The 22,548-nt window shown below is 56.0% G+C and overlaps 3 protein-coding genes across 3 annotated transcripts in view; all 3 read left to right on the top strand.

Moving 5' to 3' along the window:
• Positions 1-1,841: 1,841 nt before the first annotated feature.
• LOC102845434 (40S ribosomal protein S27-like) lies at positions 1,842-2,090 on the top strand. The gene has a single exon (XM_006888110.1). It carries the CDS (start codon positions 1,842-1,844, stop codon positions 2,088-2,090), a length of 249 nt encoding a protein of 82 aa, XP_006888172.1.
• A 3,953-nt stretch (positions 2,091-6,043) lies between these two features.
• Positions 6,044-12,634, top strand: HDAC10 (histone deacetylase 10). The gene is made up of 20 exons (XM_006888111.1): positions 6,044-6,102; positions 6,169-6,303; positions 6,567-6,663; positions 6,818-6,915; positions 6,989-7,093; positions 7,194-7,262; positions 7,421-7,547; positions 7,892-7,957; positions 8,146-8,205; positions 8,277-8,366; positions 8,764-8,870; positions 9,073-9,140; positions 9,212-9,485; positions 9,608-9,692; positions 9,965-10,056; positions 10,364-10,420; positions 10,499-10,577; positions 10,754-10,933; positions 11,015-11,174; positions 12,324-12,634. Exons 1-20 carry the CDS (start codon positions 6,044-6,046, stop codon positions 12,632-12,634), a joined length of 2,319 nt encoding a protein of 772 aa, XP_006888173.1.
• A 146-nt stretch (positions 12,635-12,780) lies between these two features.
• The window catches only part of TUBGCP6 (tubulin, gamma complex associated protein 6), a 16,873-nt gene continuing 7,105 nt past the window's right edge, over positions 12,781-22,548 (top strand). The window contains exons 1-10 of the mRNA XM_006888112.1: positions 12,781-13,515; positions 15,455-15,618; positions 17,735-17,945; positions 18,848-19,021; positions 19,354-19,475; positions 19,863-19,926; positions 20,260-20,369; positions 21,147-21,238; positions 21,324-21,463; positions 21,870-22,019. Coding sequence (XP_006888174.1) covers positions 12,781-13,515; positions 15,455-15,618; positions 17,735-17,945; positions 18,848-19,021; positions 19,354-19,475; positions 19,863-19,926; positions 20,260-20,369; positions 21,147-21,238; positions 21,324-21,463; positions 21,870-22,019 — 1,962 coding nt within the window. The remainder of the gene's footprint in view (positions 13,516-15,454; positions 15,619-17,734; positions 17,946-18,847; positions 19,022-19,353; positions 19,476-19,862; positions 19,927-20,259; positions 20,370-21,146; positions 21,239-21,323; positions 21,464-21,869; positions 22,020-22,548) is intronic.

A 22,548-nucleotide genomic window follows, 5' to 3' on the forward strand; every position in this document is an offset into this window, starting at 1 on the left:
ACACACACACACAAATAATAAAATAAAAAATTGCACAGATATTGCAGAGCTTCCTATATCTGTACAGTTTTTGCGTGTACTTGCCACCTGCCTCTCTTTTAGGGCAGCACCATGCCAAGTTTTAACCGCTAGGAGGACATATCCTGTTTGTATTATGTTATATTATGTGTTATATTATGATAGCCTTCTCCTCATTGTTACTTATTAAAAAGTCCTGTACTTAGATAATTGTTCTGATGTTGATCTTTCTAGGAGTCAACCTATGGGGTAGCCTCAATCCAAACAGTGGGATTCATATCTGCCAATTCAGGGGGATCCTTCCAAGCAGGCATTCCTAGCCATAAGTCATAGTTCTTGGATAGAGTTGGAGTGGCATTCATAATTTTTTTTTAATTTTTATTTTATTACTTTTTGTGCATTGTACCGTCAAATCAGATCTGATTGGTACAGGAGAAGATTGTCCCTCCTTGTCCAGCAAAGCATCTGTTGGATTCGAACCAGGCACATCTGGGATTGCAGTGCAGCTTGTTGCCACTAGGCCACCAAAGCTCCCTTGGCATTCCTAATTTTTTAGGAAATCTCTCCTTAGTATGGGAATATGGACTTCAGTGGTCAACAGGGATGGAGGCAAGATAGGGTAGGGTCTTACATTGTTTTAGGGAGTAGCCTTCTACCCCAACTACAAGATAAGGCCTGGACAAAAGACTGCCAAAGGCTGTAAGTGTCCAGTGAGTGGCTCAAATTTACAAGCTTTCCTACCAGCTACAGCTAGTCAACCAGAGGGTCCTGATGAGTGACATGGATGGTGCAGGTGGGAGCCAGCCACTGAATTCAGACCTGGGCCGCTCCCGTCTTCTGCTGTTCCCACCAGAAGGGCTTAGTGACTTCTACTACACTCCCTCCGGATGGCAGGGCTGTTACGTGCCCAACTGACAGTGTAACAGGCTCAACAGGCAGTGTGGGGTGCTTTTGTTGGTTCACTTGCCCATTCTGGTTGGGACTCACCCTTGTGGTGCCCTGACTTCCATAGTGAAAACCCTCCCCTCTAGATCTACTTAAGTGAACTGAGGTAGTAGCCCCTTGAATGCCTTGCACCTTGTATTGCCAAGACCAGGTGCTTGGCCTTTTAGAGGTCCCTCTCAAATACCTCCATGTCCCTGTTGTTAAATATGGTGGCTTGGTCACCAAAAGTTGTCCTGGATTGGCTGGGGTTCCTGGTGCCATTTTTCGTCATTTTCTGTGAATGTCTGGGGCAGTTAGCAATAAAATGGGAATTAGTAACAATATTGGCTCCAGGGGAGCCGGGCTTTCGGTTATTGTCTCTTTGGACAGCTTCTGCAGCCCCACCTCTAAACACAGATGGGCTCTCCTCTTTCTGAGAGTCACTTCAGTTATCTTAGTGAAGTTAACAAGTGTAACCTCATCCCTCCAACTAGACAAACCATCACATGGTTCTTAGGGCCTCTCCACATTAACCCTGCTTGTAATTCCAGCTTGGGTCTTGTGAGGGGGCTATGGCATCACACGAGAACTGGTCAGGATGCAAGGCATGTGAGCGGTCCTCATAATTCTGCTTTGTCTCCCAAATATAATTTTCCTCATCTGGGTTTCAGCAATGGGACAAAAGTCCCCACATATCTCTCGACGCTAGTTCAAACACCTGGGTAGTATGTTCAGACTCCTCTTAATGGCCTTAGAGGGATCTGCTGAGAAACTTTGTAGTTTATCCTTGAAGACTTTTAGGTTTTGTGTTCTAGCCTCCAGATGCAATTTTGTTGTTGTTGTTGTTGTTTTTAAAGAAAGCTAAAGAGCCTTTCCAGCAGTGATGTCCGCATGCCAACATGCCTCTCGCAAAGGATCTCCTCCATCCCTGTCCAGAAGAGAAGAGGAAACACAAGAAGAAGCGCCTGGTGCAGAGCCCGAATTCCTATTTCATGGATGTGAAATGTCCAGGATGCTATAAAACCACGGTCTTCAGCTGTGCACAAACAGTAGTTTTGTGTGTTGGCTGCTCCACTGTTTTCTGTCAGCCTACAGGAGGGAAAGCAAGGCTTATAGATGGATGCTCTTTCAGACGGAAGCAGCGTTAAGGAAAAAAAATCAAGATGGAAATTATCTCAATAAACAGAATTTTGGATATAAACACACACACACACACACACACACACACACACACACACACACATAAAGCTAAAGAAACTTTCTTAAGGGGGCTCCCAGGCAGGATTCCCTGGTCTGGAGAAAGAGAGAGACAGACCAGGGAATGCCACTACCAGCTGCAATCTTAAAGGTGGAGGGGCAACGCAGGAAAGGAAGACCCCAGAGAAGATGGATTGACATAGTAACTGGGTTCATGGGGTTAAGTGTGTTAGAGACAGTAGACTGGCCCAGGACAGGACAGGGTTCAGAGCGATTATATATAAGGTTGCCATGACTCTCAAGGAACTCGATGGCACATAACAACAACAACATGGGTAAAATGCTGAATAATGGGGGAAACATCAAAAGAAGATAAAAGGAATACACAGAATTACTGTACCAAAGAGAATTGGCTGACAAGGAAATATATCAGGAAGTAGCATCTGATTAAGGGTCAATTGTAATGAAGGAAGAAGCCTAACCTGCAAAGAAAGTACTGGTAAAAAAAAAAGGCTTCAGGAATTGATGGAATACCAATGGGTATGTTTCAGCTGACAGACGCGGCTCTGGATGTGCTCACCAGCCTGGAAATTTGGAAGACAGAAATCTGGCCAACTGACTGAAGGAGACATATATGTCAACATTCCTAAGAAAGGTGATCCCATGGAATGTGGAAATTACCAGACAATATCATTACTGTCACATGCAAGCAAAAACTGCTGCAGATCATAAAATTAAAAAAAAAAAAAAGAGCAGAGACCTGCCAGAAGTTCAGGCTGGATTTAGAAGAGGCAGCAGAAAAACATAGCTGTTTTCAGATGGATCTTAGCAGGAAGCAGAGAACACCAGAAGAATGTCTATTTATGTTGTAGTGACCATGCAAAGGCATTTGACTGTGTAGATCATAATAAACTAGGGTTAACCTTGAGAAGAATGAGATTCCCAGAACATTTAATTATGCTCATGTAAAACCTATATATTTAATTGCATTCATATGACACCAAGAAGGTGTTATCTGAAAAACAGCAAGAGAACACTGAATGATTTAAAATCAAGAAAGGACTGCATCAGGGATGTATCCTTTCTCCATACCTAATCATTCCACATGATGAACAAATCATTCAAGAAGCTGGACTCCACAAAGAAGAATGTGGCATCAGGATATGAGGAAGACTCAACAACAACCTGCGTTATGCAGGTGACACAATCTTGTTTGCTGAAAGTTGAGTGAGACTTGAAATACTTGCTGCAGAGGATCAAATATCACCACCTTCAATATGGATTGCATCTTAATATCAAGACAACACCTCTGAATTGATAAGCAACATTGTGATAGATGGAGAAAAGATTGAAGCTGTCAATGATTTCTTCTTACAATGATTTCTTTTTTGTCACCAGCCCTTAAGAAATCAAAAGATGTGTTGCAATGGGCAAGTCTGTCATCAGGGACTTCTCCAAATTACGGAGGAGCAGTGGGGTCAGTTTAAAAACCAAAGGATGGAAGTGCAGCAATGAATGAATGGAAATAAAAAATATGTGTAAATGCTCATTAAAATTATTTAAAAAAAATAAAAACCAAAGGATGCTCAATTCAGGCCATGGTCTTTTCTTTCACTTGTTGTGCATCTGAGAGCTGAGCAATGAAGGGTGACAGAAGAATCCATGCCTTTGAGCTGCGATGTTAGGGAAGAGCACTGAACATCTCCAGGACTGCCGAAAGAACAGACATGTCTTGGAAAAGCCAGACTGGTCCTTAGAGGTAAAGATGAAAGAGCTTTTTCTCACATGCTTTGGGTATATTGTTGAGTACCATCAAGTTGGAGCCGACCAATAGCTGACCCTTCACTGGGTTTTCAGAGGCAGTGAATTACAGAGGAGGAAACTACTCTTACTTTTCCCTCAGAGCAGCTGGTGGATTCAAACCATGTACCTTTGGGTTTATAGTGCAGTTTCTTGTCACTGGGAGGGTCTATTCCTTGGAAAGGGTCAACATGCTTGGAAAGATGGAGAGTCAGTGAAAGAAAGGAAGGCTTTTAACGAGATGAACCGACACACAGCAATGGGCTCAAATGTGTCAGAGATTTTGAAAATGTAGCTCTCACAGGTTCGCTATGAGTGATACTTGACTTGATGCACCTAACAACAACAAGAGTATCTTGACCATTCTAGGACTCCTTCCAGGCCTTTCAGCTATTTTCTGTAAAAACAAAAAGTTGGATGATGAAGGCTGACTACAAGCTCTGGATACTGGTTTATAGGCAGAGAGGATACAACTCTGGCCCCTTGGGGGCCATGGACTTTCCCCAGTATTGGTGGGGGTGCATGGGATAGCACAGAGTCTTTAAGAGGTGCTTCTGAAGGTGTGTTTGAATGAGACGTGTTGCTTCCAGGTCTGTTAGCTGATGGGACCCCTCTGTTTAACGGACATCACTGCATTTCTTGCTCAGCTGGAGATTTTCTTTAAGATACAAGCATGGTTGAAAGAGTCAGAAGAGCATTTTCCCTCCTCAGGGCAGAAGACATTCAGCTGAAGAGCACTTTTGTCCTGGGAGACCATCCTAGACCCTGCTATTGGAGACTAAACCCATCACCCAGACTCTAGGCCGGCACCTTCAGAAACTCACATCAAAGACATTGCCTTCATAGACCCAAGACCTTGCTCCCAGGCACCACTAATCAAGCTCTTTCAACACCACAGTCCTGAGATTTCCTTCTCTAGAATTTGGGTTGAAGCTCAACATCAAGAAGACAAAGATTCTCACCACTGGGCTGATTGGCAGCATCGTGATAGACAGTGAAGAGATTGAGATTGTTAACAGCTTCAGTTTGCTTGACTCCACAATCAACACCCTTGGTATTGGGAGCCAGGAAATCAAAAGGTGAATTGCATTGGGAAAGTTGGCTCTCAGGGTCCTCTCCAGAGTTCTGAAGAGCAACGATGTCAGTCTGGAGACTAGGTGTGTCTGATCCAGACCATGGCCTTTGCAATTGTGTGCCATGCTTCAGAGAGCTGGACAATGACAAGGGAGGATAGAAGGAGAATGGATGCCTTTGAGCTGTGATGCTGGAGAAGAGTATTGGATAGACCATGAACTGCTAGAACAAACAAGTTCATTCTCGAGACGGTGAAGGCAGGCTGTTCCTTGGAGGCAAGGATTCTGAAGCTCTGACACTTTAGACATGTTGCAAAGGGGGACCAGTCCTAGGAAAGGGACATTACACTTGGGAGGGTGGAGGGACAGCCAAGCCAAGAGAGGATGGGTTGACACAGTGACTGGTGTAATGGGGGGAGGAGTGTCAGAAACAGTAACGGTGGATCAGGATAGAGCAGGGTTCAGAGCCCTTGTTCATGGGGTCACTATGAGTTGCAAGTGACTCGACGGCTCCTAACAGCCCGTGCTGGCCAGTCCTCACTCCCTGCTCTGTCCATTCCTCTGTTAAGCTTCTCTGCAGCATAGCCCCCCGGCACTCCGCGGGTGCCAAGTTCCTCGCCAGCTGCTCCGCACTGCATCAACTCCCTCTGCCGCGGTGAGTGTGTGGGCGAGCTCTGCGTGCAGGGGCCCTGGCCCGCCGGGCCACCAACACCAGCCCCTGGCTTCCCGTGCAGCCCTTCCCCCCACACTGGTCCTAGAGGGCTGCAGGCCGTCCCGACGCCTCTGGTCAGCAGGGACTCGGTCACGGACGGCGCCCCAGTGGCCAGGTCTCGTCCCGCCCGGGCTCCGGCTTCCCCAGCGCAGCTCCGCGGGCCGGCAGGTCCTGCTCCCCGGGGCCCGGGGCGGGGCGAGCGCGGCTGGAGGTCCAGGAAGGCGGAAGTCCGGCCCCGGCCGACGGCGAGGGCGGTGCCTGCGGACTGACCGGCCACGCCGCCAGCGGGCCCTGGCCGAGCTCGTCGCTTGCCGCGGCCATGGGCACCGCGCTGGTGTACCACGAGGACATGGCGATGGCCCGGCTCTTGTGGGACGAGTAAGTGTGACCTGGCAGGGGTGGAGGGCGAGGGGGCCCCTGGACACTGAGCCCCAACCCCCTCAGCCCCGAGTGTGAGATCGAGTGTCCCGAACGGCTGACCACGGCCCTGGAGCGTCTTCGGCAGCGTGGTCTCGAGCAGAGGTGCCTGCGGCTGGAGGCGCGCGAAGCCACGGAGGCGGAGCTGGGCCTGGTGCACAGGTCAGACCCCTGGGGGCACCTTGAGGCTGGACGCTCAGTGGCCAGTCCACAGCGGGCACTGGGGCCTGGCCTCCATAGAGCCGGAGACCATCGAAGGCAGTACCTCCCGCCTGGTCACCCTGCAGAGACAAGTGCAGAGACACTGGTGCAGGGACACCTGTGGGTGACCAAGGGCTCGAGGGAGAAAGGGAGGGGAGTCTCCGATGCTGCACTAGCTTGCCCTGGTCCAGCGATGACCCTGCCTCACCTGCTACTATCTGCAGCCCGGACTATGTTGCTGTGGTGCGGGGCACTCAGGCCCTGGACACAACGGAGCTCCGGGCGCTGTCAGGACAGTACGACGCAGTGTACTTCCACCCGGTATGAGCCCCTGGGGACCCTGCTCCCAGACATTCTAGTCCCTCAAGCTCCAGCATAGCCCCTTGGCTCCTGCTTGCACAGTGACCCCAACACCCAGCTAGAAGCCATGGCATCAGAGCGGGCAGGGAGCTGAGTGGGCACCTCTGCCCCACAGAGCACCTTCCACTGTGCCCGGCTGGCGGTGGGCGCTGTGCTGCAGCTGGTGGATGCTGTGCTGACCGGGGCCGCACACAATGGACTTGCTCTTGTGAGGTAAGGGGTTCAGCCTTCTGCCTGGTCACTCACATGCAGAGCCCAGGATGAACCCGAGCCTCCCCTGCCCCAGGCCTCCAGGTCACCACAGTCAGCAGGCAGTGGCCAACGGGTTCTGTGTGTTCAACAACGTGGCCATAGCAGCTGAACATGCCAGGCGGAAATACGGGCTGAAGAGGTGTGGAGTGGTGTGTGGGGTTGGAGGAATACTCCACCCAGCCCCCCTGGGCGCCTAGCCAGAGAATCCCACACCTCAGCAACCTCATCTCTGTCTCCAGGATCCTCATTGTCGACTGGGATGTCCACCACGGCCAGGGCATTCAGTACATCTTTGAGGATGACCCTGGGTGAGCTGGGATTGCATTCCAGGGCTGAGTACAGCCTGCCTGGGAAATCCAAGGGGGCTGTGGCTGAATCTGTAGGTGGCAGAGTTAGGGCTCTGGGGTGCTCTGAGAGGAGGAGTCAACATGGACCCCGGTCTCTGACCCCAGCTGGCTGTCCACAGCGTCCTGTACTTCTCCTGGCACCGCTATGAGCACGGCCACTTTTGGCCCTTCCTTCCAGAGTCAGATGCAGGCATGACTGGCCAGGGCCCGGGCCAGGGCTTCACTGTGAACCTGCCCTGGAACCAGGTGCGGCTCCCCACAGGTGCCCAACTCAGCCTGTGCTTCCCCAGGGCCTCACCCCAAGTCCAGGCCCCAGGGCCCCACCCAGAGTCCACTCCCCTATCCCCCACCCTGTGTCCATTCCCTTGTCCCCCACCCCGAGTCCATGCCCCAGGTCCACAGCCCAGGCTACACCCTTCATTCATTATTCAGGTGAATAGCAAAAGTTCCCATCCCAGGTCCTTAGACCCACCCAGGTCCACACTTCAGGTCCCCTACCCACATACCTACCCTGACCCCATCCTAGTCTGGGCCCCTTGAGCACAGAGCCCTGACCCTCAAGTGAGGGTGTTGTGGGCTCCCGGCCTCAGGTGGGCATGGAAAACGCTGACTATGTGGCCGCCTTCCTGCACGTGCTGCTCCCCCTGGCTTTCGAGGTGACTGTGTTGGGGTGGGGTGGGGTGGCAAGAGGGCTGGGGGGGGGACAGGGCTGGAGGTCCCATTGTGACAGTGCCTTGGGTGGGACACAGCAGCAGGTGTTCAGTGAGCAGTGGTGTCAGGAGGAGACAGGTGGGAACAAGGGCCAGCTCCCTTTGACTCCAGACTCCTTCCTTGCACCCTGCAGTTTGACCCTGAGTTGGTTCTGATCTCTGCTGGCTTTGACTCCGCTATTGGGGACCCTGAGGTGAGAGCCTGGATGGGTGGGAGGCCTCCGGGTCTGGGCACCCAGGCCCTGATGTCCTCGTTTTGTTCCAGGGTCAGATGCGGGCCACGCCAGAGTGCTTCCACCACCTCACACAGCTGCTGGTCCCACTGGCTGGTGGCAGAGTCTGCACGGTGCTGGAGGTACCTGCCGCGAGGACCGCCCTGAGCAGGGGTCAGCAGTGACCGCTTTCGGGCAGGGCATGTCCTGGGGCTGGGGGCTCAGGGAGGGTCCTGAGGGGCTGGGATATATCCCTGATAGGCAGGAAGGGTGCCAGGTCTAGGGGTTCAGGTCAGAGGCAGGAAAATGAAACCTGAAGGAAGTGCAGCTTGGGGTGTGATCAGAGCAGCCCACTGTGGGGGCCTGGATCTCCTAACTTGGGCCCTTACCCGCAGGGTAGATTCCTTGGCGGTGGCCGCTGGCTGGTCCGCCTGGTTGGTGATCACACCCCTGGCCCGGTCATGCCTCACTCACAGCTGTCCCTTTATCTTGTCCTTCTGGGGTGGCTGCCTCTCTGTCATGCCTCCACCTTTCCCCCAGGGTGGATACCACCTGGAATCACTTGCAGAGTCTGTATGCATGACTGTGCGGGCGCTGCTGGGTGACCCTGCTCTGCCGCTGTCAGGGACCATGGTGCCCTGTTGGAGGTGTGAGGGGTTGGGCTGCAGTGTGAGAACAGAGGAGTGGGGCTGGAGGAGGAACAGTAGAAGGGGACCTGGAGAAGGGCCGGAAGGGGGCCTGGAGGAGAGATGAGGAGGAGAGGGTCTCAGAGGGGGAGCCTGGAGGGAGGGCTGCCTTGTGAGGTGTGCCAGAACAGGTGCTGGCCTCACATCCTGGTCCTCCCTACAGTGCCCTGGAGTCCATCCAGAGAGTCCGGGCTGCCCAGGCCCCTCACTGGACGAGCCTCCAGCTCCAGGGTCAGTGTGGTCAGGGTGCGGGAGGAGGGGGACTGAAACCCCCATGCGCTAAGACTCTGAATTACCCACAGACGTGGCCCCCATGCCGAGGCCCCGGGCCTGCTCCTCTGAGGGGAGGCCCCCGCCGACACCCGGGAGCCCTGAGTATGCAGGGGCAGCGGCAGCAGCAGCGGCAGAGGCAGCGGTAGCCTTGAGCTCCTTCTTGGACCGGCTGCGCCTTCATCCCCAGCCCCCAGTCCGCACTGCTATTGTCCTGACCTCAACAGATGATAACCTGGTCCTACCGCCTGGTGTTGTCCAGCAGGAGCGGTCAGCTCAGGGGGAGGAGATGGAGGCCTGGGCCAGGTGGGCAGGGATGGCACAGGGAGGGCCTGACCATGCTGGTGACTGTGCCTGTGTGTGACCAGAATGGTGTGATTATGCGTGTGTCGCTGAGGCCATGTGTCCCTTTCATTTGCCACCACAAGGCCCCGTGTGGCCATGGCCCAGGATGTGTCTCTCACTGTGCTTGGGAAGGTCCTGACCCTGGTGGATGGAATCTTGGATGGGCAGGTGGGTGCATCTGGTGAGGGTCGGGGTGCCCTCGGGGAGGATGACTGGGTGCTGGCCTGGTGGTGTGTATTGCCAGGGCGAAGCATCCACTCTGCCTCCCCGCAGCCACGTGCTCCTTGCTGGGAAGTGAGGACACGTTAGAGTGCCGAGCACCTGGCTTACAGGAAGGGGCTTTTCTCATTTGGAGGAGGACAGGTGATTAGGAGAGATGGGTTCAGTTCATCGTTGGTTTGATGCCTTCTGATTAACCACTTTGGCCCCTTGATTCACAGGTGAGTAACGGCATCGCAGCTACACCTACTTCTGCTGCTGGTGACACCCTGGACATGGCCATCCAGCGTGGCCTGTACCTCGGGGCACAGCGGTGAGTCAGTGATTCAGTAGAGCGTCCAAGTGGGACTGTGGCGGGGGCCGGAGAGGGGAGCTGTGGGCGGGGTCTCTGAGGGTGGACCTTTCAAAGGGCGGAGCCTCTGATGTGAGGGGGGCCTCTGATGTGAGGGGGGCCTTTGATGTGAGGGGGGCCTCTGATGTCAGGTCCTCTGTGGGCGTGGCCTCGGAGGGCAGATTCTCTCACTGGGGAGGAGGGAGTGGGCCTGGCCTCTGAGAATAATAATGTGGGCAGTTCCCAGGCGGGCTCCAAGGGGCCTCATGCTTGCTTGGCTCTTCCACAGGCTTCTCTGTCTGGTTGTCGGACAGCTTGATCGGCCCTCAGACCTCGCCGATGATGGGTATGACGTTGTGTGGGTGGACCTTTGCTGGGCTCTGGAAGGTGAGCAGGGTCTCATGTGTGTTTCCTCATCTGGAAGGAGGATTCTGTGGTTGAACATCGGCAGTCAGAAGGCAGAAGCCTTGTCCATGTTTCATATCTCTGTGCCAAAGCTAAGGGTGAGTGGCAGTTTCCCACAGAGGAACAAACATGGAGACTGTGGTTGTGCACAGCCAGAGTCCACTAGTGTCATCGGGACCAGGCTAGCCCTTGGCTCGTGCTCTGTGACCCTAAGATTCGCAGAGGGATGTCCTCTGAGAGGAGGGGCTTATGCCATCTGTTGTCCCTCCTACAGGCCACTGGGAGCCTGCTGAGCTGTATCTTGGGCTTGGTGCTGCCCCTGGCCTATGGCTTCAAGCCTGACCTGGTGCTGGTGGCACTGGGACCGTCACATGGCCTAGAGGACACCCATGCTGCACTCTTGGCTGCAATGCTTCGGGGGCCATCAGGGGGCAGGATCCTGGCCCTGGTACAGGTAAGGTGTGCAGCGTGGGGCATACTGTTGGGCCGCTGTCAGAGGAGATAGTGACTCCCCGCTACGACTACCCTGAGCCAGGAATCCAGGCCCCAGCTTGCAGAGGCCCTGGCCAGGGTGCTGAGTGGAGAGGCGCCCCCCAGACTCGGCCCCTGTTCCATGACCTCCCTCGAGGACGCGCAGTGCCTGAACCACCTGAGAAGGCAGCTGGCACCCAGGTGGAAGATGCTGCAAGTGGCTGGTGAGAAGCCCACCTGGTGGGCGGGAGCTCCTAGGGTCGGCCTGTGACAATATGGAGTGTGAGCTTCTCTCCAAACGCACCTTTAGTGACCTCACCGGAAAGCCTGAAATCAGTCGAAGGGGAAGGACAAGCACCACGGAGCTGACACTGCAAACCAGCCACCCAGAGCCAGGATCAACTGCGACCTCAGCACCAACAGCCCCTCCCCTTGTTGATTCCCTTGGAGTCGAGCATGACTCATAGCGACCCTATGAACAAAAGGCTCGAAGCCCCTCTACAACATCGACATTTCTCAAAGTTCATAGTTTCTGGAGGCGTGTTGTTTAGGAAGTGGATGACACTCCTGCCCACCTACCCCTAGTTAATAGAATGAACCCCCAGTACCACCAAGGGGACCCGGGTGGACACGAAGGACAGGTAGAACTGCCCCAATGGCTGACTGCTTGGCTTGCTCCCGTGTTTTTTTTATTGGTTTATCAGATCAACTGGCATAGGAGGACACTGCCCTTCCTTCTCCAGAGGGGCATCTGGTGCCTCTGGGGTTGCAGAGCAGCTTCTTCCCATAGGCGACCGGAGCTCGGACAGTGGTGCTTTATTCTCAGCACCTAATAAACTTTAAAACATAGGGACCTCTCTAAAGTACTCAAGAGCAACAGTGTCTCTCTGGAGAGTAAGGTGCGCCTGATACAGGCCATGGTTTTTGCTATCACTTGTTATGCATCAGAGAGCTGGACAATGACCAAGGAGGATAGAAGGAGAATTGATGCCTTTGAGCTGTGGTGCTGGAGAAGAGTATTGAGAATACCATGGACTGCTAGGAAAACAAACAGATTCATCCTGGAAAGGGTTAAACCGGGTGGCTCCTTGGAGGCAAGGATTCTGAGGCTCCGTCTAACATACTTTGGACATGTTGTGAGGAGAGACCAGTCCTTAGAGAGGGACATCATGCTTGGGAGGGTGGAGGGACAGCGCAGGAGAGGAAGGCCCTCTACGAGATGGATTGATTCAGTGACTGGGATAATCGGGATGGGAGTGTCAGAGACAGTGCGATTGGCACAGGACAGAGCGGAGTTTAGGGCTGGTGTACACAGGGTCGCTATGAGTCGCAGGCGACTCCACGTCACGTAACAACAACAATAAACTTTTAAGACAGCGCGGCCCCGCCTCCTTCCTTGGGCCAATCGCGGCTCTCGCGCGCCCAGCCGGAAGTGCATGTGCGCGGGGGCGGGACCCTGGCGACGTCGTCCCTGTGTCGCCCGGTGATGACGCGCAGGCGCGGGAACGCGGGCCCCGAGGGCCCGGGAGCGGGTGGTCTGCGCGGACACCGGGAGACCGTCGTCCCGCGCCTGCGGGGGTCTGCCGGCCGCGTGCTGCCCGCGTGCCAAGGGGCTGCCGAGCTCGTGGACCACCTGGCGGTGCCGAGCCGCCGAGCGAGGGGGAGCGCGCCGGGCCGGCTCTGAGCGCGCGGGCCCGGGATGCTCGTGCTGCGCCGCGGGCCCCGCGTCGGCACCTGCCCGGCGCGCGCTCGCTGCTCCCCGCGCTTCGTGCGGAGCGGGCTGGCACGTGTCCCCGCGCACCCCCAGGGGCCGCAGCCGAGAGCGTCGCCATGGCCAGTATCACGCAGCTGTTCGATGACCTGTGCGAGGCCCACCTGCCGGCCGCCACGCTGCACCTGGGGCAGCGAGGCCTGGACCGGAGGAGGGCGAAGCAGAGCCTCAGGAAGGTGGCCTACGACGTGCTTTTCGCTAACCTCTTCCAAGACGGGGCCCCTCGGCTGCAGCCCGACGCCCCCAGACTCCCGGTGCGAAACAAGATCTACATGCTGTCCTTCAACCTGAGAGTGGGCGGCCTGGGCCCCGAGGCCGGCCGCCTGGAGGACCTCGTGGCAGCGCTGCAGGACGCCCCTGGCTGTCCGCTTGCCGAAGTGTCCTCCGCCCTGGACCTCCTGGTGCAGCTGGCAGGGACGGGTCCCCCGCGGCCACCGCCCCGAAGGTGGGGCAGCCTCAGCAGCAGGGCTGCGGGCAGAAGCCTTGCGTGTAGCGGCTATGACTGCGAGGGCTTGAGGGGCCTCGAGATGGACGTGAGGGCCCAGATCCTCAGAGAGGAGGCTCTGTGCCAGGACACGGTTCAGAAGATGCTGCAGGTGATGGAGGCCGCGCCGGGCACCGGCCTGCCCACCCTTGGTCGCTTCTCACCCCGTGACTCCTGTGACAAGTTTGACAGACACACCCAGGCCTCGCTGTTTGGCGCCCTTGTGCACAGCCGCACGTTGGACATGGATGTCCGGCTGGATCTGCCCCCAGTACCAGACAGCGCAGACCTGCTGGGACTTGCCATCAAAGTACGGGACTTTCCCGAGTGGTTCCTGGTAAAGGGGGGGACAGGCGACACCCCCCGTCCCCAGGGTACTGCAGTGTTGGAGGAGTGGCTGTGGTGGGCGCCCAGCCCGAAGCTTCATGCAGACAGAGCCGTGAAGTCACTTGTTCTGCACGGGGAGCTGCTGGTTACGTGTTAAACAGCTGCGGTTCCTCTGTCACCCTGGGGGCTCCGTGTATCACGTCTTGGGCTGTTAACCCAAGAAGCAGCGGCTTGCACCCACCTGCCGCTCCTGCCGAGGATGAGGATGGGGCAGTCTGCTCCCTGGGACAGCCCTCGGGGTCCTGCCAGAGGGTCGCTGTGAGCCGGCCTCGAGGCCAGGCCGTGGGTTCTGGGTCTCACGTCAGTCCCACAGCCGCATTTCGGTGGCCACGTGGCCAGAGCATCGGGTCATGCTGTCCTCCCATCCCCCCAACATCAGCTCTACTGGTGTTATTTTCAGTGAAAGTTTGTTTACAAAGCAGCTTGGTACACATTCATACACATTGATTGCAGCCCCTACAGTGTAACCACACTCCTCCCGCTTTGTCCCTGCGATTTGGCATCTTGTTGGTTGGTCTTAAGGACTGAGCTTCCCCACTGCTGGTCGCCTTACAGACCTCTCACTTGGAAAGTTGACCTGGGAGGAGTGTGTTCCAAGGTCAAAGGGGAACTAGGGAGTGTAGTCTGCGGTCTCAGCAGACCAGGAAGCCAGTTCTCTTTTATGTCTCTCAATTCTAAGTCAGTCATGGCCTGCCTTTGTCTTTTCGGACTTTTAAAAATCTCTGGGAGGACATGCTCATTCCTTGTTACTGGCTGTGCGGTTGCTCCCCAGCATAAGTAAATTACACAGTGGACGTTTGGTCCGCACACTTGGTTTTTGCTTAGTTTTAGATTGCCCAAACTCAAATTTCTAAGTCAGGAATTTTCCAAGTTTTTAAATTTTTTAAAAATTATTGATTTTAATGAAAGTTTATAGAGACTTTGGATTTCCATTCATTCACTGTTGAAGTTTTCTCCAAGCCCAACCTACCCCCCCCCAATTCGCTCTTCTCTTTGAAAAGTAAAATTCATTCATTGTTATACAATCCCTCCCCCCAAGTCCACTCCACTATGTAGCCTTCGTTCTGGATTTCTGTCATGACAATAATACCTAATCATATATCCCTTCTAAACAGTTCTCTCCCTCATCTGTTTCAATGCAGTGTACGTAATTTATCCCATCTTTCTCAGTGTCCCCCCAACACCAATGTCAGTCCCATTTTACAGCAGTGGCACCATGCAGTATTTGTCCTTTTGTGACTGAGATATTTCACTCAGCATAATGTCCTCCAGGGTCACCCATTTTGAATAATATTGCATGAGTTCCTTGTTTTTCAATGCAGCATAGTATTCCATTGAGTGAATATACCAGAGCTTCTCTATCCATTTGTTTGTTGATGGGCACTTAGGTTGTTTCCAGCTCCTTGCTATTGTGAACAAAGCCGTGATATACATGGTTTTGCACATATCTGGTTGGGTGGTAGGTAGTTAAGGTTTCTTTGGGGTATATTCCCAGTAGTGGAATTGCTGGGTCAATTTCCAACTTTTTGAGAAAGCGCCATACCTCCTTCCACAGTGGTTGCACCATTTTACACTCCCACCAACAGTAAATAAGGGTTCCACTTTCTCCACAACCTTGCCAGCATTTGTTGTTTGCAGAAATTTCTTAAGTTGTTAGAAATCACATGGTGGTTCAGGTGTTAGATGAAAACTGGGCATCAATACCTTGGAGACATTGTCTTGTTCTGTCTGATTCTGTAGGCATACAGAATCCTCTCGGGTCTGGAGGAGGCAGCATGTTTGGGGGTTCCCGACAGGAGGAAATGGAGAGGTATGAAGGCATTTCTGGTTTTGATCAGTCTTTGGGGTGTCCTTGTCTGCAGGTTCCTCAGAGCATAGATCAGTCAGAAGATGAGGGGTTCCAGTCAGCATCTAACTTGACTCCTGACTCCCAGTCTGAACCAAGCGTAACCCCGGACCTGGACCTGTGGGAGGCGGCACTCACCTACGAGGCCAGCAAGCGGCGGTGCTGGGAGAGAATTGGGTGGTGAGTGAGACCCTGGGGCACACTGCCTGCTAGCTGCAGGGCGGCTTTTAGAAGTCTTGTGATAGAAATAGAAACCTTGAAATGCCGAGCTCGCTAATTTCTAGATGTAGAAGTACTGAGACTTTGAGGGAGACTGTTGTTTGATGCCGTCAAGTCGTAGACGACTCATAGTGACCCTGTGAATGAACAGCCTGAGCACTGTTCATACATAGAGTTTCCGGAGGCAAGCCATTTCGGAAGTGGATGCCGCTCCTGCTTCCAGGCTTGAGTTAGTCGGGAAGCTCCAGCCAACACTGTCCACCATGGGTTCCCGTTACCACGATTGGCACATCACTGTCACACGCTTCAGCATCACAGCAACCACGAGTTACCTCTGTACAGCAACGCACAGACCAGTGCTGTACCACCTAGAACGAATGTTTGACAGGAAGACAATTTGAACCTGGCCGAGGGCCACAGATGACAATCACCCACCTTTGCCTTGGTAGCACAGCTTCCTTCCACTAGGCCACGTAGCTCTTTGAGGGAGACTAGTGGAAGGGAATTTGCAGGCTTTGGGGAGCCAGCCAGTTGTGCTGCCTGGCTTATGGTGGACATGCTCTGAAGGGCTCCCAGTGCTGGTCTTTCAGAAGGAGGTCCTTCCTTCTGAGGTGCTGCTGGCAAGTTTGCCTCTGACCTTCTGCTTGGCACCTTCACTGTCTGTGCCTTGGGACTCCAGCGACTGGGCATCACACCAGATAGTGGCTGGACTGCTGCCCAGCAGCTTCCTGACTCGAGGGTGCAGGCAGCAGGGACAGGAAGACTGGCCAGTGCCGTTGTCTGGCCTCCCTCTGGCCGTGGCCGGTGAGTGAGAGTGATGGGATTTTCTTGCTGTCCACCGTTCCCGCCCTGCAGGATGTGGAGGAGTGCACTGTGGTGAGAGGGCCCGGGCACAGCAGTGACTTCAGGGTGGAGGCGGTGCTTGGCTCTGCCCTCTCGGCCCACCCCCCATGTACTGGCATCTAGAGGGGAAAGTGTGGCCTCATCAGTCTGCAGATGGACTGAGCAGGAGCCGACGTCCCCATCCTGCTTTAGCCGCTCCCGAGGTGCCCAGGTGCTGGGCACTGCTCTGCCGGGTGACTTTGTGCATAGGGTCCCCTCCCCTGAGCCCCTCACAAAGTAGTGCTGGTGCCCTGTTAAGCCCACTGCTGGTCTAGCGCCCGTCTTGAGTGCATGGAGGAGGACCATGAACCACCCTGCCTGCTGGTATCCATTGTCCCTTGGTAAACTGATCCCAGCCTGCTGCTCTCTTGTGTTTTAATGTTGGGTGAAAACATGTAAAACACTTGCCCGCTCTGTAGTTCTGCAGGGACAGTTCAGTGATGTCAGTAATTCCTGTCCTGCTGGAGGCCATTGTCACTGTCCTTTGCAGCGTGACCTTGGTGGCCTGCGCAGTGACTCTGCTTTGCTCTCCCTCCCACCTGCGCTGGCCCTGCAGTTCTGGGCCCCTGCAGTTGTGTCACACGTGTGTGCGATTCTTTGTTCATCCCGGTCCTGCTGTTGGCACCTCACTGCTTTGTACAGCTGAGTTGCAGCCGTCTGCAGACTTGATTGTCTACCCTTCTCCTGCTGATGGACGTGAAAAGTCCACAGTGGGCTGGTGTGCTGCACTGTGGGCCTTGACCAGGGAATCCTAGTCATGTCGCTGCTCTTTGGTCAGCTTCTGGGGAACCACCAAACTGCCCTTCACAGTGTGTAGACTGTTTTACATTCCCCAAGTGCTGGAAAAGGGCTTTGGCTTCTCCACCTTGTTTTGTTTTTCTGACCATAGTCATCCCAGGGGTAAGTGTGCACAGTGCTTGCTGGGAGGGCGCTCCTCTAGGTTACTTTCTTGGGCCGAGTCAAGGTGTCTCTGCCGCTCAGACCTTGGACATGTGGCCTGGCTCTGTCTGCAGCTGTCCTGGGGATCAGGGAAGCCGAGGCTGGTACTGACAGGCGGCTGGGGCGTGCTCACCACTGCCTGCCATTTCTCGGACAGACTTCGTGTCAGCTCCTGTCTCTGTGGCCTGTGTCCTCTTCAGGAGACTGCACGTGGACCCAGGGCACCCTTTGCTCACCTCTGCCCATCTCCCCACAGGCCTCCTGGCCACAGAGAGGCCCCTTACCTCACTGAGGCAGGAAGAGACGCCTTCGACAGGTTCTGCAGACTCTGTGAGGAGGGACTGCAGGTGCTCGGGGGGAGCCACTTCACAGCCCCACAGCGCATCCTGGTGCAGGAGCAAGAGCTGGTGAAGGACACGCTGAATGTGCTCATTGGAGTCGTGTCTGCCACCTTCTCCCTCTGTCAGGTGAGGCCTGCCTCGAGCTGGGCCCTGGTCCAGGCTGGGGTGTGTTGAGCTCCCTGTGAGGGCCTGACTGCCTCACCCGCAGTGGGGTCTGGCCAGGCCCTGGAGACCTGCCGGAACACGCCTCAGCTGGCCGCAGGCAGTCTCGGGAGTCGGCCAGGATCATTTTATTGTGATTTTAGAACTTACTGATGTAACAAGTTTTTAAGAACAAGATGTGACCTATCAGTGTCCCTGTGACAACCAAGCTGCCGGCTCCCTCTGGGTCCTGATGGACTCAGAACTGCTGTGGTGCCTCATGGTCCCCGGCGCTGCCTCTGCCCTCACATCCCCCAGGCATCCCACTCGCCACGGGGGGGCGGGAGAGCCACACCGCCCACTGCCCTGCGCTTTGGCTCTGCTGGGTTTTAGGGTCCCTCACAGTGGCCTCTCTCGGATCAAGTGTGCACAGCCATACCAGGCAGTCCCTGTACGAGACCAGTGCTGCCCTGTCCGGTGCTGCCCTCAGGTGTCTCCATCCTCCCGACCGTTAGGGAGTGGCTGAGGCCTGTCTGTTCTCTAGTGTCCCAGAAAGGGACAGCATGCACTTATCAACCTTTACCCCACCCCCCTGCTGCCTGTACAGCAGGCCATCCCCCTCTCCCCATTCCTCCTACCCATGTCCCCGGCCTGGACGTCAGACCTCACCCAGCTAGGGTCCCTGCCCTTGCTGTCTGTCTCCACCATGTTACGTCCATCGTTGGCATGGAATTTAAATACTCGTCCTTACGGGTGGTCTGTGAAAAATGTTCATTTTTTTTCCCTGCCTGTTTGTGTGGTTTCCGGCCCCGGCTTTTGTGTTGTGTCCTCAGGATCCAAGCCCTGTGACTATCCTGGGCTGACCCCGACCCCATCTTTTGCTGCAGCCGGCACAGGCCTTCGTGGTGAGGCCAGGCGTGTACGTGTCAGGGGCATCTCCTGAGAGCATGCACAGCCTCCTCTCTGAGTTGGCCGCGTGTGGGACCTACTACATACGCCTGAGCCACTTCTCTCTGCAGCCAGTGCTGGACATCTCCTGCAGCAAGGGCCTTGTGTTTCAGGTACAAACCTGTCCCCATCAGGACCCCTGTGAGCCCCTACACTCGAGGGCACATTGAGAGCCCAGGTCCAGATGATCTGTGTCCTTGGGACATGGAAGGTGGGCCAGTTGAGGTATGGCCCCGTGCTGTGTCACCTGGGCCAGGCTGGTCAAGGCACTGAACTTAGAGACAGGACCAGGTGTGGGTGAGCACTGGGCCCGGTCCCGGCATTCCTGGGAACCTCTGCCGGCTGAGATTCAGTCCTTCTAAAGGACTTGACCATGAAGAATGGGACCTCAGGGCTAAGGGCAGGGCCTGGCCCAGCTGCCAGTCTCTTTGATCCTTGTCCACAGGCTTTCACCAGTGGTGTGAGGCGTTACCTGCAGTATTACCGGGCCTGCGTGCTCTGCACCCCACCCACCCTCAGCCTCCTGACCATCGGCTTTCTCTTCAAGAAGCTAGGTCGTCAGCTAAGGTGAGTCGTGCTGGCCCTGGGCTGAGAGGTGGTGGTGAGGAGGAAGGTGGTGTGTGTGTGGGTTCAGGAAGGTGTGGTGGGCCTGGAGGGAGGCCGTGCAGCTGGGAGGGAGACAGGTGCTGGTACGGCGAGGGGGGGCAGCGGTGAGGTCTGAAGGAGGTGGGGGTGTGTGTGAGGTACGGGAGGGCGGTGGTTGCGGAAGAGAGAAGGGGTCAGAAGGGGGCACCTGCTCTGCTGTGATGAGGTGAGGGGAGGTGGACCCGTAAGCAGCGGGGGAGGTGATGAGATGGTGTTGAAGTAGGGAAGGTGGGAGGAGGGGACGGCAGGTGGGTGGGCGCTGGAGGACCCTGGGCACCTGCTCAGTGGTCTTCTGGCTCTTACCTCCAGATACTTGGCTGAGCTCTGTGGTGTGGGTGCTGCTGGTGGAGGGCCCAGGGCTGACTTCCCCACTGTGAGTCTGCTTGGAGGGAGGGGCCTTCTCCTCACCCATTTGTGGTTCTGGGGAGGAGCTGGGTGGGGGGAGGTAAGGGGGATGGGGGGAGGCAAGGGCGGAGTGGGGGGAGGTGAGGGCGGAGTGGGGGGAGGTGAGGGCAGGGTTGGGGGAGTTGAGGAGGGGGGGGGGAAGTGAGGGGCTGGGTGGTGGGAGGTGAGGGCCAGGTGAGGGTAAGGGAGAGGCGGGGGCGGGGCGAGGGAAGGTGAGGAGGGGGGAGGTAAGGGCAGGGTCAGGGAGGTGGGGACTGGGCTGCTGCACCCTGCTGAGTTGGGCCTGCGTGCTGCACCGTAGGGCGTGAAGCTGCTCTCATACCTGTACCAGGAGACCTTGGACAACTGCAGCAATGAGCACTACCCGGTCCTGCTGTCCCTGCTCAAGACCAGCTGTGAGCCCTACACACGGTCAGGCTGCTGGGACAGGGGTGGACCTCGTGGGTGTGACCAGTGTGGGGGGGTTTGTCGGTGGGACTGTGGGTGGCGTCTTGGGCCCTGTGGGTGTGGTCAGGGGCCTGTGGGCCCCACTCCTCAGGAAGGTCGGCCTGGTCAGCTGCACACTCCATGGTTTGCCAGCTTCGTCCTGGGACTTGGCTGTAATGGCTCCAGCGGGGAGACAGGCACTACTTACAGGGAGCTCCTTGGGTGGGTTCTTCTGGGCCTAATGCCTACGCAGAGGTGCCCGTGGGTCACCCTCCAGGAAAGGAGCCCAGTGGTCACGGGCCGCCCTGAAGGCCGCTCAGAAGCCATTCACGCCAGTTCGTGCTGTCCTGGATGTTGCCGTGGGCTGTGGCTGCGGGACCCGGATGCTGCTGTGGCACATGGAGTGTGACGTACGACGTGTGGCATCAGATGCCGGACGCGCCACACGCGGCATCCTGTGTGTGGCATATGATGCGTGACGTGTGGTGTGTGTGGTATGACGTGTGACACACGGCCTGCGGTGCAGACTTTTCCTGTCTTTAGACATTTTCAGCAGGAGATTGGCTAGCTACTGGCTAATCCTAGAGCTGCTTTGATTAAGAAGAGTTGAGTGTGGCCTCTGGGAGGAGGGAAGCGCCTGCAGCCCCTCCAGTGTCTTGTGCAGTTAGGCATTGTGGGGTTAGGACGTTGTAAGGGCTGTGTGGGAGCGGGGCCATGGGACTGGAGTCGGTGACCAGACCTCGCTCTGGCAACTGCCCACAGCTTTATCCATGACTGGGTGTACAGCGGGGTCTTCAGGGATGCACACGGCGAGTTCATGATCCAGGTGAATGATGACTACCTCAGCTTCAGAGGTGAGTGGGCAGTGGCTGCTAGGCACCCATCGCTGTGTCCTGAGCACAGGCCCCACTGCAGTGTGCACACCGTTTGTCCCCCCAGATAAGTTTTACTGGACCCATGGCTATGTGCTCATCTCTGGAGAGGTGGAGGACTGTGTCCCCGTGTTCTTGAAGCACATTGCTAACGACGTGTATGTGTGCGGGAAGACCATCAACCTGCTGAAGCTCTGCTGTCCCCGGGTGAGGGCTGTGTGAATGCAGGAGTGTGCGAGCTGCGTGTGCACGTACGAGCGGTGTGTGTGTGGGAGTGTGCGAGCCGCGTGTGCAGAGCGTTTGTGCTGTGAGTGTGCACGTCTGTCTGTGAGTGGTGTGGTGTGCACAGAGTGCATGTGTCTGTGTGTGTTGTGTCAGGGCCTTGGCGGCCAGTGTCCCCTCTTCCCACTGCGGGTAAACACTCAAGGGTGACAGTCCCCTAAGTTCTTACTGTGGGCTGTGGAGCTCTGGCTGATGCCCTCTCCCGGCAAGGTAGATGGACAGCCTCCCATGGCAGAGTGTTGGGGTGCAGAAACCTGGGGTGCCCTGCTCCTCAGCGACACTCCTTGGGCCCACTCTTTCCTCCTGGGGCTCACGAGCGTTCTCTTGGCAGCATTACCTGTACTGGTCAGACGTCCCTGTTCCTCGGATCTCTGTCATCTTCTCCCTGGAGGAACTGAAGGGGATTGAGAAGGACTGTGCCGTGTATGTGGGGCGGATGGAGAGAGTGGCCCGCTACAGCTCCGTCAGCAAAGAGGAGAAGGTGCGGGTGCAGGGAGAGGCAAGGGAGCCCTTCTGGGGAGTAGGTGGGAGGCCTTGGGGGGGCTGGGTGCGATGGATCACAGACTTTGACAGTGTGGACAAGTGTGCTCTGTGAGCCCTCCTGGCCCTGAGATGGGGTGGGAACAGGGCAGGGTATTCAAGACCAAAGGGTGGTGTGTGGGGGCTTGGAGCATCTTGTGTGCTCCAGGTCGAGTGAGTAGAAAGTATGGAGTGTAGGGGCACAGGATGTAGGATGAGATGCAGGTGAGAGGAAAGATGGCGAGGTGTGGTGGATGGGCTGCAGGGCAGGAAGAGGGGTGCAGAGCGTGGTGGGTGGGGGTGCGGGGTGTGGTGGATGGGGTGTGGATGGGAGGAGGGGTGCGGGGTGTGGTGGGTGGGGTGCAGATAGGATTGCGGGGTGCGGACGGGAGGAGGGGTGCAGAGCGTGGTGGGCGGGGTGCAGGGCAGGAAGAGGGGTGCAGAGCGTGGTGGGTGGGGGTGCGGGGTGTGGTGGATGGGGTGTGGATGGG

This window comes from Elephantulus edwardii, unplaced genomic scaffold, assembly GCF_000299155.1.
Source record: "Elephantulus edwardii isolate Elephantulus edwardi_28Jun2011 unplaced genomic scaffold, EleEdw1.0 scaffold00064, whole genome shotgun sequence".
Lineage (NCBI taxonomy): Eukaryota > Metazoa > Chordata > Mammalia > Macroscelidea > Macroscelididae > Elephantulus > Elephantulus edwardii.